This window comes from Centroberyx gerrardi, chromosome 16 (assembly GCF_048128805.1).
Source record: "Centroberyx gerrardi isolate f3 chromosome 16, fCenGer3.hap1.cur.20231027, whole genome shotgun sequence".
Classification (NCBI taxonomy): domain Eukaryota; kingdom Metazoa; phylum Chordata; class Actinopteri; order Beryciformes; family Berycidae; genus Centroberyx; species Centroberyx gerrardi.
Window position 1 is genome coordinate 24,231,663 of NC_136012.1, and position 17,697 is coordinate 24,249,359.

General features: G+C 40.3%; 2 protein-coding genes across 2 annotated transcripts in view; one reads left to right on the top strand and one right to left on the bottom strand.

Annotated features, from left to right (window-relative positions):
* Window positions 1-4,828, bottom strand: part of LOC139924975 (LIM and calponin homology domains-containing protein 1-like) — a 110,390-nt gene extending 105,562 nt beyond the window's left edge. Inside the window, exon 1 of the mRNA XM_078289184.1 lies at window positions 4,613-4,828. Coding sequence (XP_078145310.1) covers window positions 4,613-4,714 — 102 coding nt within the window. The 5' untranslated portion in view covers window positions 4,715-4,828. The remainder of the gene's footprint in view (window positions 1-4,612) is intronic.
* A 95-nt stretch (window positions 4,829-4,923) lies between these two features.
* Window positions 4,924-13,875, top strand: LOC139924960 (transmembrane O-methyltransferase homolog). The gene is made up of 4 exons (XM_071916196.2): window positions 4,924-4,934; window positions 10,667-10,963; window positions 12,314-12,510; window positions 13,540-13,875. The coding sequence occupies exons 2-4, from the start codon at window positions 10,708-10,710 to the stop codon at window positions 13,873-13,875; spliced, it is 789 nt and encodes a 262-aa protein (XP_071772297.2). The 5' UTR covers window positions 4,924-4,934; window positions 10,667-10,707.
* The last annotated feature ends 3,822 nt before the right edge of the window (window positions 13,876-17,697 follow it).

The following is a 17,697-nucleotide window of genomic DNA, read 5'->3' on the forward strand; positions in this document are numbered from 1 at the left end:
ATTATTCAGAGCCCCTGCAACATGCCATGACTTAGACAAATGGAAAGTGGGTGGGGGGTGTAGAGAGAGAGAGAGAGAGAGAGAGAGAGAGAGAGAGAGAGAGAGAGAAAGAAAGAAAGAAATACAGTCAGACAACACAGGTCTGATGAAGAAGAGACACTGAACAAGTCGAGGCAAAGTTCTGGATGAACAAAAAAAGCGGACTTGTTGCATGTCAATTCCACAGAAATTTAGCTGATGTTCTTGTCCAGAGCGGCCTATGATGAAACTAAGAATCTTCAACATTTGCAGATAAATAAATGTCTGTTTTGCTACTTTCTATCGCCGATTGATATAACACAATAATGATTACACCTATACCAGGTTCATTAGAGCTTTTAGATTTACTGTTCTAAACACCCGGCGTCTCGTAGGTCTTTCCTGGAAAAATCCTCTGCTGCACAAGAGTTGATGCATTTTCTGGTTTGTTTGTAATAAATAGAAGAAGAACTGGGTAGATAAATCCAAGGAAAAAGACGTCACAGTCCCGCCCACACTGTTTGATTGACAGGTGATCTCTGGGAAGTGCAGTGCAGAAACACCACAGCAATGACCGCTTAGCAACAAAGATGGAGACAAAATCAAAGATATCACAGATTAGCACTTGAAAGATTTTCGATTCTACATTATTCCCTCCCAACTTTCATACTCTGGTTTTGCAGAGTGTGATTCACAGGCCAAAGTAATCCAGCAAGTTGATCTCTCTTATTTGGTTAATCTTAACAGTGACAAGACATCTCATTAGACTCCACAGTTCAAAGGTCACCAGAAAGTACCACTCTGATTGGGTTACTGTATTTCTTGTGTGCTTTTTTGGTCAGATAATTTCATATTTTTCATTAGTTCTAATACATGCTCTTCTGTCTTTCATCATGTGAAGTCAAAAATGGTGAGTGAAGCAAAAGGAGCTCCTCTCATCCACTCTACCTGACTCACTTCACATTTATGCTTTGATATGAATTAGCCAGCAGCAAAATAGTTTTCAAACCGCTATTAAGAAGAAAGCATGTTCATCAAACCACTAAGATGGGGGTGGGGTGTGTGTGTGTGTGTGTGTGTTTGGGGGAAAAGACCAGTCACACGATTTCATTGGCTGGCTGTTCATACATTCACCCTGTGGCTATATGGCAAAAATCAATCAACCAGACAAACTAAAGGTTTCCACCCTCATCAAAGGGCCAGTCAGTCCTGTCTGGAGTTCAGAGAAGCCTAAACACCGTCATTAGCACCGGCGTTACTGACGAGATGCTGACAGGAAGCTGCAGTCAAGGAACTAAGGAGTGCAGGTGTGAATGCATCATGGAGGTGTTGGGTTTTACAGACAGTGCTGCCGGGACGCCATTTGTCTAAGCCTGGTTCCCATGGTGACACATCTGAGGAGGATTCTTTTGAAGTTAAAGTGGAGTATATGGGTGAGATGCTAGAAAAGGAAAATGATCTCTCCCAGTTTAATATGGGGAGGATAGCATAGCATAGTATAGTATAAGATAGTAGCTCGCTTATTGGAGAGTTTTGGTAACCTGTCATTCTGTAAGATTAGATTTTGGCGGTAAGGGATGACATTCATTAGTTCTCACTCCTAACAAACACTGGGAAGAGGACCATGGCCTGCATTTTCAGGCGAGTCCCTGTGGTTAATTGGTGCGCAGCTAAATTTGCATGCCATTGGTCTCACCTGCCCAAATGAACCAAGCTAAAGCAGCAAAACGCTCCAGGCTTCGAATAAACCGCCCCAAACATACTTGGGGTGAACGCGTCCTCAAATAGCACCAGGAGGTGATGAAACATGCCTCTGAATGTCATGTCTGCCATTGTTTAGAGTCACATACCTGTGGAAGGACACAAGACCGAAATGTACCATGTTTACGATTCCAAAATGAAAGAATGTGATGACTGAGGATGGATAAAGATCCTGGAAGTTCAACCGAGGATGTGGCAGATGGTGACTTGGCCGCCAAGATGTGCGACCTCAAGCACACAAACCCTTCTCAAACTGTAAGGACGCTTCTCTGTGTCACGTTCTTGAGAAGTTTGTTCTCTCCAAGACAACTTGGGACAATCGTTCTCCACAAAGACACAAGTATCAGGGTTGGGGTCAATTCATGAATGAACTCATCAATTCCAATTCAACTAAGGAATTGGGATTTGTAAACACCTACAGGAAACAGAATTTGTTTGTCTTTTATTTAATTCATGTTTGATTTATAATGTTTGGCAAGTCAAGACAGCCTCTCTTAGAAGTGGAATTTCATGGAATTTAATGGAATTCAATTGGAATTCAATTAATGGAATTCAATTCCAGGAACTGAATTTGAATTTACCATGCATTCTCAATTCAATTCATGAATGGCCCCAACCCTGACAAGTCTTGAGTGCGTATTCTTGGATTTGACAGTCACATATTGTGCTTGAGTTTCTTTTCACATTTTATAGGTTATCTCATCTTCTCCTACAGATCTGTCACCAACAATACATGGCAGACAAAGGACCTACTGTTTTAGCCTTGAGCCTCAAGTCATGACAACAAATACGACACATTAACAGCTGAAGAAAAGCAGTCCAACCTTGGCCGTTGGACTGTTGACTGGGGCTTTGTGTGGCTCAGTTCATTCAGAAAGCAGTGACCTGTCTCTAGTTCCCGGAGGTGACCGAGGGACCGTCACCAGGTGTGTATGGGTAATGAGATCAGGCCCCTCGGGGGAAGGGTGATGGAGGAACAACAACACGAGAGCGGTATCTGTTCCCTCCTGCCTTTCAGCTCTCAGCCCTGATCTGCCGGAGAGATTCTAGGTCAGTAGTGGCTTTTTAAAGATGTGATATGGGCCTCCGAGGAGTTTGGTGCTACTAAATAGGTCTGTAATGGCGCCTGACACTCTTAAACAGGATCTGTCATTTTCAACGCTACTTTGAGATGTCACACGTTTGCGTTACTTCTGAACACAACATGTTAATGACAGCACATGCTGACACAACAGGTTGTCATGAAGATATGCAGGGTTGAAAAGTAACAAAAATACATTATCTTATCTCAAACTGGATAAATGTGTTAAAAATGACACATTCTTTTAAAGAGTTTATAAAAGATTACTGGTTTCTTGAGAATATAGGGGCAGCAAATCAAGTATAGCAGCCTAAAGAAACCTAATTGTTTGACACATTGACATAGGGTGGGATGGGAAAGTTCTACTAATAAAAATGCATTGTAGCAGATCAAATATGTGCCACAAAGGCTTAAAAATCTGATTTTTAACAATCACTGTAGGTTGTGAGACAAATAAGAACAAGTGGGAATAAAACTTGGGTAGGTTTTTCCTGCAGACTAAAATCTGCCCTCCTTAGACAGATTTTGACTAGTGCAAGTTTGGTTATAACAAACAATTAGCGCCCAAAACCCATAATTTCAATCAGGGATGCATCTGATAATTGATCAGTAAATGCATGTGTGGAGGTGTGTTTGAGTTGTGGATGGGTAGATGTTTGTTAATGATGGAATAATGAAAGTGTGGGGAGGAGAGGAAAATGGAGGGGGGGGGGGGGGGAGGGGGGGCGGGGCGGGGAGGGGTCAGGGTCCCCTCCTGTGAACAGGACCCACAATTCCTAGCTACGCCCCTGCTGCACTGTAGCAATTTACATAAGATGTACAAAAAACAAGACAAATCTGTGCCACAAAGGGTTAAAAATCAAATTTGAAAATTCAGTCACGATGCCTAAGTTGGGTGATTTGGGTTAAAAGCTGTGATTGCATTTCACCAACAGGCAACAGATCACCAGTCATCAGTGTTGTGAAGGCTGGCAGGAGGACAGCTCACCGCAGGATGACAAAGTCAAATGCAACGGGGGCCAGCGAGTGTCGTGATTGAAATTCTCTCTGAACAAAACCTCGTTTGTGTGATTATTGTTCGGCAAGCTCGCAATGAGGCAAAAATCCATTCCACATGATGCATTCATTGTTTTCAGCCAAACACGCACCAGGCCCCACAGCAGCCACAGCTACTGTATGGAGCTCACCAAAAACAGCTACAGTAAGCCTATTACAACATGCACAAGGATACTGCACAAACATCCCAACTAAACTGCTATGTGTAATATCCTATTGGAATATTATAGAAATATTATAGTGATATCATAGGAAATAAAATATAACATTAAGAATAGTTATGAACTCACTATTGAGTACCACAGACACACTGCAAGTCCCTATAGGAATATTATAGGAATGTTAGAGTGATATCAGGAGATTAAAAAATGCCATTAAGTATAGGCTAATAAGCTCGCTATAAACTCACTACTGAGCACCACAAGACACACTATAAGTTCCCATAGAGACATCATGGGAATATTATAGTGATTTGTCGTCAGTGGTGAGGCAAGTGATTTCAATTTGCGTCACCTTTCAACAGGTGACATGGCAATAAAAACCAAACTGGCGCTGTTGAACCAATAGCGGCTCAGGCAACAGATAGGCCAACTAACAACTATACACACGCACACTGAATAACAAAATGCGTGTGCAAAATGTAAAACCAAGTGATGAAGAGTTGAACAAGCTGTGTGCTACTGCTGAATGACTCACCTCTATCCATTTCTGCGCCTCCAGAAACGCGGAGTCTGCGGCCGACTCGGTCAGAGGGAGATGCTGATGAGACTGTCCTATGTCTGCAACCGGACTTGCCATTGGCGAAGAAGCGCTGCTCTCCAAGAATAAAGCCTATAAAATGTGTAAAAGCAACTCTGTGCCGCGTAAATCCACCGAAATTAGTCAAAAATTGTGTCAGTCACCCGTTTCTCCTTCGTCGTTTCTGTGTCGCAGCAGCCCCGGCAAGGCAACGGACTAGTTGCTGCTCCCCTGTATCGCTCCCGTCGGTGGAGACTGTGGGCAGACAACCGGTGTCAAGGTAACCAGAATTACATATAGGACATCCGGTTCGAACTTTCAAAATAAAAGCAACACGTCATTAACATGTTACTAGTTTCCCTGTAAGAGTATAACGAATTACCAGTCAAAAATGTCTCTTTACTTTTGCTATCATTCCCTCTGAAAATAATCCAAAAGCTCCACCACCATCCCTCATTTTGTTATCATCATCCTCTAAGCTAACTAGCTTATTTTATAGCCATTGGACAGCGTCACTGTTTCCCTGATCATTCACAGGAAAGAGAAGTGAGTTATCTAGCTTTTTATGATTAAGAGGATGCAATTATTACTTTTGGAGTTGTAAAGGAAATTAGGCCTGACATAATGAAATGGATTTTCTCTCAGGGAATAGGTGAGGTGAGTGATAATATTACTTGTGAAATGAACACTACACAAAGACTCAAACACAAAACTTGACTTACCAAACAATTTGCAAGGATGTTTACAACCGTGAAAAGTAAAAATAACCACACTTTCCAGTGATACTGAACCCGTGAAAAATGCAAGGGGTAACAGAGAGGGTGACGTTAGCTAATATTAGGTTAGCTATGAGTTAGCCTAGCTGACCCTCCAAGTTCAAGTCATTAGCATAAAGCGAGCTAGCCTGTTGTATAGGCTACTAGTTTACCATCCAAGATCATGAATGCCATGATCATGAGTGAATGAGAAACAGTCATTGCCATTTATATTTTTTTTATTTAGGTATATTTTGACAAGAGTTATTTGTCATTCAAGTTTGCCAGTTAATGTTAACTTGCGCTCTTGGAAAAACTGGTTCTTTGGTTCCGTCTATTGAGGTTTAACTAACATTAGTAGCATTATTTGCAAACTCCCTTTCATACCACACCACTATCTATCCATCTATCTATCTATCCATCTATCTATCTATCTATCCATCTATCTATCGTGACAATTTTGTGCTTTTATTCTTTTATACAAAATCGTCTTACTTCCGGTATCAATCTAGTTACTTCTGGCTGACTTGACGCAGCTGGGCCGACGGGACTCGCACACCGCAGTATGATACGCACCAATGGCCAAAAATACACAGAGCAGCGCCGCTCCACAGTCAGCCAATGAGGGCGGCAAGACACTGGGGATCTCACACCCACTTTCACAATGTGGGGCAACAGAGAGAGAAGAGTCAGAACTAGAGCAGTGGTAAATAAAACAGGTTAAACTATGACCTCCAGTCAGTGATCATCATAAGGCAGACAACCACCAATATAAGTTAAATTATGTTTTCAGAAAATCGTTGTTTCCTTAAAGACCCTATCCTCATATAACTTAGATCAGTTTGATATGATGTTTTCTCTGAATTTCATATCATAAAGTCTTATGTTAGCCTACAAAAGTGGGTTGACTAACTTTATTCTGCAAACAAAAAGCTGGGTAAACTGAGTTGAGGTGGTTTTTCGCTCCATTAGGCTTCATATATCCAACAGTCTGCAGGTTCCTATTCCTATACCAAACACTACAGCAGTGTGCTAATTACAGAAATCATCTGTAGTGTCTGGTTGGACTGAAAACCTGAATACTCTTGGACCTCCATGGCACATGATCGGACACCACTGATTTAGACCATAGCTTATTTCCAGTTGACCTCCAAGATGAAGCATATTTATCTGTTTAAAGCCTCAGTCTGTGAGTTTTAAGAGCTGGCAGCCTGCGGCCCTTGCCTATTCATTGCTGAGTGGCAGGCTATAGGCTTAAGGAATTAGACAACATGACAAACTTTTTGCAACTTTTCCATCCCATTTTAACTCGGCAGTCAAATTGCAGAGAATTCCTCTGCAGCTTAATGCTAAATTCAAAACTCTGTCAGTAAATAGCCTACTTCTTCAACATTTTGTTATTCTCTGTGTTAATTGCTTTTAGGCTATTTTTGCAGGAAAGTCTAATTCAAAAAGTAAGGCCTAACTGGTTTCAACATAGACTAATGCTTACTAGGATGCTCCAGTTGGCCACACTATGGCTAAAATACAGAGGTGGGGACTTGAGTCACGTGACTCGAGTCACAATTTTAATTGCTTGAGACTTGATGCATGAAGACAATACTTGAGACTTGACTTGGGTTCTGCTGACTTGGGACGTGAGTTTGGCTTGAAAAGGTTTCTAAAGTCTTGACTTGAGATCTTGTTGTTTGTGTAAATGATTTAGGTTGAAAGTGATGAGATTTCTTCCAGCAGACAACTGAATTTAAATTCTGTTTTCTGAATTTGTATGGAATGATTGAATTTATTGATTATCAAGTTGAAACGGATCAACCTTAAGTTTTTATCCTATTGCGTTGAAAAGTCCTAGATATCTTGTTTTCTTTAAGATATTAAATTGATACTGGACTCTTGATTTGTTCTGACTTGACTTGGTGTTCTACATTTAGACTTGAGACTTGACAGTAATGTCATTGATTTGATTTGGACTTGACTTGGTAATCTACATTTAGACTTGGGACTTGACTTGAGACTTGTGCTTCAAGACTTGAGACTGACTTGGGACTCGAGTAAAGTTGTAAAACATTAACAGCAATTAAACCTGCACTGTAAGCACTGGCCAAATTTACCTTGTCCATGCCAACCTGTAGGCCTATAATGTCCCAAGTCTTATTATATGGAGGTCCATAACCCTATGTAAATTTAGCTTTATCTTTCATAATCCTACATTTAAGACTTTTTAAGACCTTTTCAATGCCTGGTATACTGAAATACAAGTTGAATCTTGAAATTGAAATGAATATAAAAATGAAAAGAGGGAGGAAAGACAGCACATCAAGGAAACCTCAACAGTTTTAAACACTCTGAAACTGAATCTAAGACTTAAAATGCTTTATTCAGCTGTATCCAAGACCCTTTCAAGGCCTTGACTTTAGGCAATGTGATTCAAGACATTTCAAGACTTTTCCAGGCCCTGCAGACAGCCTGTAGTGATGAGTGATATTCTTACATCTTTGCTGACCTCTTGTGGAATAACGAAGCGATGCTGGGAGGTGGGAGGTGGAGCTTCCTAACCAGTCTGCTCTTCTGTCCCTCGGGCTTCTTTTTCCCACCAGTCACTGTGGTCACTGCTTACCAAGTCAGCTGATTAGTTGCCTGGATACCAAAAACAGTTAAGCTTTCCACTCAGATAGACTTTGTCCAACAAGATCTAGGTCTTTTCTATCAGACAAACAAGCTTTGTTCTTCAGTAGGCTTGTTTTATTTCCTGGTTACTTTCTTGGCTGACTGGAGTGAGGATCCCATCTGTGCTTGACAGGAGGCACTCTCAGCCTGGACAGACAACACAGCAGCGTGGCAAGTACTAACCCACTTCTATTCATTATAATATTATGCTGTAGCTTTCTGCGGTTGGGGGGGGGGATAAGCCTGTTCTTACTCCTGTCTCAATAAATTGGTTCATTTTCATTCTTTGAATATGTTTAAATGAGCTGCTAGGAAATCTTGAGTCCATATTCTTCAAACTTTGGATTTTCTGAAGTCCATTGTAGTTATTGATAGTGATTGTTAGTTGATAGTGAATGATTGTGTTGACTAGGGTTGGACTGGTCTATGAGCTATGGTAGTGGATTATGTTGACAATTTTGACACCTTTTGGAAGAGAAGAGATCTGTTTGTGCAGGATAATATTCATCTCAGTAAACATGGGGCATCGATCCTGTCAGCAAACATGCTGAATACACCGCAGCACTTATGGTCCTGTGCTAATGTTCTTGTAAATACATCCTGGATTGCATGGATTGCATGGATTAGATAGATTGCATAACAAGCTTTTGAATGAGCCTTCCCTTGAGACTCCACTTCCTGAATCATAAAGGTCTTGGTCTAATGCATATGAATATGAGGAGCTTGGTACTGAAACGAGACTCTAATTAGAACTAATCCACATGTCTTTTCTTTACTGAAGAAACGTTTAGCTCTCATTGCACTTGATGGTTATAAAGTGGACACAAAGAGGAGAAGAGGAGTGCAAAGGGGAAGGCCTGTTAAATGATTAATGAAAAGTGGTGATTTCACTGAGTAGCTCACCTTCAGCCAGAGTGGGGCGACTAATCAGTGAATCACCTGCTGTAGTGTTTAGTTGGATGGAAAACCTGCACACTCTCAGTCCTCCATGGCAGAAGGTTTAAAAGGTACAATGATTTGTTTTAAAAGGGCAATCAATAAGATTTAAACCACCCCATAGCACAAAATGACTATAATATAGGCTACTCACTGCCAAAAGAAAATCAACATTGAGCTAATGTTCATATTTAATTTCCCTAGTGTGATATTTAATAGATCTGCATACACGTGTTAAGTGTTCAATATTTGTGCAAGCAATTTGTGAATTTGTGACAGTTTGTGACAGCAGATCCAGAAGCATGTAGATTGTCCAAGTTGAAAATCACAACATAAGATGGGAAAAGATGTTTGAAATCACCCCACCAGTTAAATGTCTTGATGTAATGACTTCCTCTGAGCTCAGTAGTGTCTACGGCCCAAACCAGGTTCCTGATGTACTGGATATCCATATTGTCCCATGCTTGTTGCACAACTGTGTTCATGCGCTGGTGGGAAAGTCTGACAGCCGGGACATCCAAGTCGGCTGTCGGTCAAGTCTTTTCCCCTTGGTGAGAAGGTTAAAGGTCACCATTGCATCATAACTCAGAAACTTAGGTAGCAAAATTTCATTATCTGGGTGTTCATGTGAAATTTCCAACTGGGAATTTGTTTTTCCGATGTATCCGATCACACATGAATGCACAATGACATGATTCTGCTGACTTGATCCCCCAAATGCGCTCAACTGGGCTCAGGTCTGGTGAGTTGGCTGACTGTGGCATCACGTTGGTGGTGTTGTCCTGCAGGAACGGTGTGGTAATGTGTGCAGTGTGAGGCGTGAGGATGGTGTTTGGGTGTGCCCTAACAAATGGAAGAACTACTGGCTGTAGGATCGCGTTTACCTAACGACGTGCAGTGAGGATTCAACTCGTATTTTAAAATTTGCTAATCCCACATGACCCCAACATTGGCTAGACATGGGGCGTGTTTCATAGCCCCAAAGTTTAAAAGGAAATGGCAGTGCGTTGAACGTCCTGTTGCAGAGCGCTTGTTATGGGTTGTTATTGGCTGAGAAGGTGATTCTGAGCGTCTCCTTCAAAGTATTCCCAATTGTGAATCCACATGACAGACATTTGTACGTAGCCAATGAAAATACAGAATCATATCTAACCGCCTCGAACAGGATCAAATATACCTCAAAAGCCATTTACAAAACGTTTCACACCATTGGGAGAAAACATGTTGTTCAACCCGGAAAACGTTTTGCACTGTAGCAGTCCATGGATTAGTCTCAGCACTGAAACTGCAGCGAGGCATGATTACTGTTCACCAACGAAGTAAACAAAGGCCAATATATAATAATAATAATAATAATGCATTTTATTTGTATAGCACTTTTCATTCATAGTGAATCTCAAAGTGCTACAGAGTTAAAAACATTAAAAAAATGATGAATATATGTATATATATGTATGTTGTTGCCATTCCTACTGGTCACAAATAGAGTCAGCATAAGTCCTAGATTACTGAATGACCCTTTAGTTTTTGTAGAGTAGGTGTCACTTTTCTCAAATGGTGGAAATCTAATTTTGGACTGAAGCTCTTCAAGGCTCATGAGTCACACCGCCGACTTCCTCATCACACAAACTCATCAGCTTCTCTGTTTCATCCACAGATTTTGAAGGCTTGTCAACCGTCTTTCCTACGGCACTTTAAATGTGGCTGATGGTCGTTTCGGTCCCGCTGCTTCCCGCCATCGTCATGGTATTCAACCGTTACCGTGTCAAAATCACAACGCTGTGCCATCGAGCCCTGGCCTGGGCGCTGAGGCTGGCGCGAGGGAGAGCGTGTGTCAGGAGCACACACGCCTTCGTCTTCTCCAAATGTACCCACGGCAATGCTGACAGCGTCCTGGAGACCTTTGACCTTTACGCTGACACGCACCCCTCTCTCAGCATTGGCCCACAAAGAGGTAAATCTACATCAGAATCACTTTATTCGCCAAGTACAGTAAATGTACATTAATTCGTCATGGTGATATTGATGCAGAGACATAAACAGCTAATGGAGTAGAACAGCAGTGACTAGGGTTTAACTAATATGGGTTTTCGAAGGCCGATACCAATACCAACATTTTTGTATTGAAGCTGCCAACATTTTGTGCACATAGATATCTTTAAATTCTTTCATTATCATACCAAAAATTACAAGGGTTCAGTGTTTCCAAACAGAAATGTATTCTTGTCAGGGCAGAAAAACCACTGAAACAGCATTTATACCATCATAGAATACAAATTCTCCACTGAAACCCAGACTAATGAAATTACTTTTGAGTTAGCAGCTTTAAGGCAGAGTGACACATCTCACCTATCTATACAAAATGACTATTTTGCTTTAGACATTTCCACTAATATGGATTTCTTTATTTGTTATGGTGGATTTTAATCAGTTTTGAAGCTGCAGTGAAAAAAGCATAAACTGCTAGCCATGCTAACTTAGCATTCCAGCTTTGTCCCTGACGTCAACCTGCTTCAGCAAGTTTCCCTTTCACTGTGTACATTCTCTCCTAGTTTATTAGCAGTGAGTGAGATGGCAGCATCTATTGGCTTGTCTATTGTCTCCAGCTGCAGAACTGAAATTCAGAAATCGCGCTCTCATGGCTTTGTGACGCGAAAATAGCGCAACACCTGCACCATGGTTGTTTACAAAATATTTTCTTAAAAATACATTATGCTGATAAGGCAGATAATTACTTTTCTTCTGTCATTTCTGTTGACATGATTTTACTCATTTAAAGGACAGAATGTATTGTAAACAAGAACCAAAAAGTCTATTCATTTTGGCAGAAAAAAAGAATCCATTTAAAGTCACAATAAAATGGTATTTTGGAGCATCTTGCTTCCTTAATGTGGTGTATTTGGGGTGGGACATAACACATTCAACGCGATCATTCAAAAGTGTAAACCAATGAGATATCAGTTAGGGAGAGAAACAGTTTTATTTGATGGGAGGGGCGGTGGAGCGGGATTGTTTAAACATCTGTGATTTTTTTTTTTTTTTATTGGATGGAATTTTTATGTCACTTGTTGGTACACGATGAAGTCACTACTAAAGATTTCCCATTTTCCAGTTTCCATTTCTCATTTTCCATGTTTTTTTTTTGGCATAAATTGCCAAATAGGTGTATGGTATGATAGTTAGAATGAGTTAAAAAGGTGAAAAAGTCATTTTTCATGTCACTGTGACTTTGAGATCCAAAATGACTACTACATTATTCTGACGGTGAATAACTCAGCCCCCCTGCCCCCTGTCCTCTCTCCAGGTGAGGTGCTGGATGGGGTGCTGAGGCGGGTCCAGCCCCGGCGGGTGCTGGAGCTGGGGACGCACTGCGGCTACAGCTCCGTCAGGCTGCTGCGGCTGCTGCCCCCTGCTGGCAGGCTGCTCACTGTGGAGCTGGACCCGCTCACTGCTGAGCTGGGGGAGGAAGTCATACTGGTGGCCGGCTTCAAACACTCACAGGTACACTCAGGAAAATTACTTTACATAGATAGATAGATAGATAGATAGATAGATAGATAGAAAGATAGATAGATAGTTTCAAAACTGGGTATACCTTTTTTTTTCTTCTTCTTCTAGATAACAAAGTTGTAACATTTTAGTCATATTTAACTTATTTAGTGATTATTTATTTAGTAATTTTAACAAAATTCAACATTCAATAGTCTGTAAATAATAGGTGTACCTGGAAAAATGAAAAACAAAATATACAATATAAAAAATATTTAATAATACAGTGAGTTTTAATAATGTATATAAAAATGTATACATACTTTTGAATACCCAGTATATGGATATGTATTATTACAAATTTTTTTTTTTTTAAACTTTTTTTTAAATGTTACTTCTCCTGTACTTATGTCTGCTGACATTGGTTATCATTTTTCTGTTATTGGCTTTCTTTTTGATGACCCTGAACTGTTTGTAAACTGTGCTTTGGGTTACACTGCTGCATGAAATGCGCTATATAACAAAAATTGGATTAGAATTTTCATTTATTAAAATGTCCAACCTCAAAAAAACGAAAACAAAGACAACATGACAATGACAAAAGACACGAAATGACAACCAAACACAGTGAAGACAAAATACAAAATGGAAAGTAACAAGTATAAAATAGATTCAAATAGAATGCAGATAATGAAAATCTGCCAATGAAATGAATAATGCAAATTATATCAAGGGAAAGTGATTGTTGTAAGTGTCTGTATTCAAATAAAGAAAGAAAAAGAAAGGGGAGTGTGTGTTGTGTTACTGAATGAAGACGTAAAGCAGTTTAGTTCCTCAGACCCTCTGACTCATTGGCAGCATGAATATAACTATCCCACAGTCTAGAGCCTCTATATCTAACAGAGAACTGACACTGAGTGGTCCGAAATCTGTGAAGATGCAGGTTTTGTAAGTGTTTTCAGAGAATTCAGGGTTTTCTGAATTAAAACCTGTATCTAACATAGGGATTCCTCTTTCCTGCCTCTGTCTGATACTCTACAGTTCCAGGTGTTGACAAGTAGCTCGGCCGAGGCCATCCAGACCCTGCGTCCATTTCTCGAGCCTGAGCGTGGGACCAGTGCGGGTTTGGACCTGGTGCTGATGGACCACGACCCCCAGCTGTACCTCCCAGACTTGCTGGCCCTGGAGACAGAAGGCCTCCTGAACCCCGCCGGCTGCTCCGTCCTCCTGGTCGACAGGACCCAGAGAGACAAAGCCTTCAGAGAAATCCTGGAACATCTCAGAGAAAGACAGGACCGCTACTGCATCAAGACACAGCTCCACTTTATGACGGAGATCTTCTACCAAAAGGAAGGTACTGAAAGTTTAGGGAAGTGAGTGTATGCTTTCTGTTGTGTGTACTTTATCAGTGAATATTGTTGCATATATTTCAATAAATCGTATGATTAGGTTATTTTCCTTTGGTCATGTTTTTTTTTGTTTTGTCAAAGATATCTCGGTACAGAAACCTGTCAAAGAAGAGAAAGTCCTTTTCTGCCACCTTACTACACATCTTTCACTCTTCCACCTTCCACAGTATGTGGGTGGAGGAATTAGCAGGGGCGTGTCTAGGGGGTGGCCTTGGGTGGCACGGGCCACCCCTGAAATCTGACTGGCCACCCCAGGTGCCACCCCCAAATCGTTAGTTTGGTATGATTGGCAGGTTAGAGGTGAGACCATCAAGCCAGCGCATTTTTATTGTTGTTGTTGTTGTTGTTGTTGATTTTTGTTCAAAACTATGCTCCTGTGTTCCAAGAAACATGCCTTCAAGCAGCAGGAAGCAAAGAGAAAACCGGGATCTTTTTATGTGACAAAAAAAAAAGTATGTCTGACCAAACTGAATGGCAAACATGAATGCAGCACCTGAAGATAAAAACCAAGAGGTAATGTTAGCCTACAATTTTTATATATATACACAGTAGATAGTGATACTTGGAAACATTATGGATAATTCTGGTTATTTTCAATCTGGGCCTTGTGTTCAAAATTTCATCACTTAATTCAGTGATTCTCAGCCTTATCAAGCACCCCTAATTCAGTCCACATTAGGGCCACAGACCCCCATTTGATTAGATTTTATCTCTCTGACCCAAATCTGAGAATATTTTTATTGTTAGATACAATTTTGTCCAGAATTCATGACTGTCTGTATTGTAGGCAGATTGTAATGGAGGTAAAGTATAGTTGCTTATAATGTTGACAATTTAAGAATTTACGTTTACTACATTTACTACATGTTTTTTCTCATTTTCTATTGGTTGTTATTATGGGCTGTGTCAGAGTCACATTTTCGAACGTCACCCCTCCCTATTGCAAAGTTAATATACCCATCTACATCAAACTTCAGCAATATATTAACACTTCTGTTAGAGCTCCACTATATGAGTACATTATTTTGGACTAAAATGTCAACTGAAACCTTCAAATTCCAAGGTCACAATGGAAGCTCCACCTCCATTTCTGAGTTTGATCGTTTAGGAGAAAAAGAAGAGAAGGCCCTGTTTTTAACAGCATTTAAATATAAAAACCACACAGAAAAACAAACACCAACAATTGATCTGATTCTAGTTACGCATACACTATTGAATCTCTACAGAAATATTATATAATATATATAATATATATATATTATATAATAATATATAATTATTATTTTAGACATCATTGTTGATATATTTTATTGAGGACAAAATACAAGGCAAAGGCAAAGTTTGTGGGAATTAAGGGGGTGGTTGAAAATGGATGTAGGGGAGTTGGGTTTGTGTGTGTGTGTGTGTATGTGAGCACAGGTGTCAATGTGCTCACATTGAAGAATTGGAGGATTTGTTGGAGTCTCAGTTGGAAGTCGACTCCATCTTGTCCTCCTTGTTCTTCTTCTTTTTCTCCTTGCGTTTCGCATCAGCGAGTCTATGCAGCAAGCTAAGCTTCTTCATCTTCTGCTTCTTCTCCAAAAGCTCATTGATGTCCCTCTCCAGAACAGCAATCTTATCCATCATTATGATTTTTCTCTCCAGAAACAAGGCCAGTTTCTTGGGATCTGTTCCTGCTGCTGGACAGAAGAGTCCAGGCCTAGAACCAGCTTGAAATGTTCTTCTGCCTCTCTCAGCAGCAGATGTTCCTCGCTGCTGCAGACTGGGTTCAGGAGCCCAGTCTTTCTCTCCACAGGGAATTCCAGGTAGGCTGTGCGCCCTGCTGTGCTGTGGGCGGGCCTTACCTGGACATCCTCTGGCTCCGTGTTCTGCTGTACCTCCATGTACTTTTTCCTCTTGTCTTGTTTTCTCTCGTGAGTCGCCTCCATTGCACCAAAAAGTGAAATACCTCTGTGGGCCGCTGCACGCTCTGTAGGCTTTGTACCTTGGAGTTTTAACATTGTAACATCACACTGCTTTCAGTGCTTTCAGCCTGAGGATGCTCACATTATCAACAGCACATCCCAAGAAAATTTTGTTCCAGTGTCTAACTACATTTAGAATTAATGTCATCTACATGTATATAAATATCTGACAAATCTCAACATATTTTCAAGCATTTCTCTAAATATATTCTCAAATATACAGTATGTGAAATGTATTTTTTGCAACTTGGGATAGCTAGGAGAACTGCATCTTGATCTGATTTCTTATCAGTACTGATTTGACAGTTTGAAATATTTATTATTCTCAGGCAGGCTGCAAGCAAAACTCTCCTGGAACCAAATCACTTCAATTCCAAACTACAATCTCCAGTTATACTGTTCCATGTAACCTGAGAATTCATAAATAGTTTCAATTAACTGTACAAAGGACTAACAAGTGCTGAGATGAGCGTCCATAACACTTCAATCATCTGCATTTATTTAAGCATCTACATAGCAACAAACATAAGGGACATATAGGCTACATCAGTGATTCTCAACCTTTTTCATATCAAGGACCCCTAATTTAGTACACATTAGGGCCACGGACCACCATTTGATTATATTTTTTCTAGCGGACCCAAATCTGAGAATATTTTTATTGTTAGATATGATATTGTCCAGAATTCCTTGACTATCTGTATTGTAGGCAGAGAGATAACAGTGAATCTATGACTAAAACAGTCATTCTTCTACATTCTCTAATTGTGTTAACTTCTTGTAAATGAAATGTTGAAATTTAGCAATTTGCTGAGGACCCCCTGGAACCCCCTCATGGACCCCTGGTGGTCCCCGGACCCCATGTTGAGAACCACTGACTTAATTCCCTGGAGAGCTGCCGGGAACACCGGGTAGACTACAAACACACAGGGCAAACACAATCTCCAACAGCTGAATCCAAAAAGTGATTAAAACGTGTCCTTTCAGCACCCACACAGCAGTGGGACCTGCCTACATCCCTCCTAAATGCCACGCACAGTGCCATCCTGCACTGAGTCTGTGCCCCACCTCGGCCACCCCAGTCAAAACGGCCTGGACATGCCACTGGGAATTAGAGGTAAAAAAAAAATACAAATGATTTACCATAATTTCTCAAATTCTTTTACTCAAACAAATTGTTTTTTTCCTTAGATGAAGAGAGAAGAAACAAAGTCAGTTTATTTTGTCCTGGTCCTCAACAAGTTGTGGTCCTAAATTTTTCACTTTCTTTGTTTTTGAGTAGTATTTCAATAATAAATAACAATTGATGAGCAATACATTTAATATAATGAAAGTATTTGATTTTAATTATTGGTGTAAATTACACACCACCTCCACCTAGTGGCAATGCTGTGGATTGCACATTTACTGGAACACACTGCCATTCAGTGGTGCATCTGCAGATTACAGATTACACTTGTATTACACCATTGTTGTGTAAAAACAGAACAGCTGGAAAAAGAAACAAGATACTTTAATTTCATATACAGTATATGTTTCATTGTTAAATTATCTAAACAACTTGTACTTAGACAAGTATAAAACAGTATAAAATATTTTTGTCACTTGTCATAACAGATTCAGGTCACAATTATATACGTACAACTATGAAACATTCCCATAGTTCCCATAATACACTGACAGTCTAAATTACAGATGTTAGACAACGACTGAAAAATGAAACACATCTCCTCTTGCATTACACAAACTAATTTCCAGTTTTGGAAACCTCAGGTGTTAAGTGTCCCTACTGAACTACTCCTGCATGTCATCGCATCTAAGACACA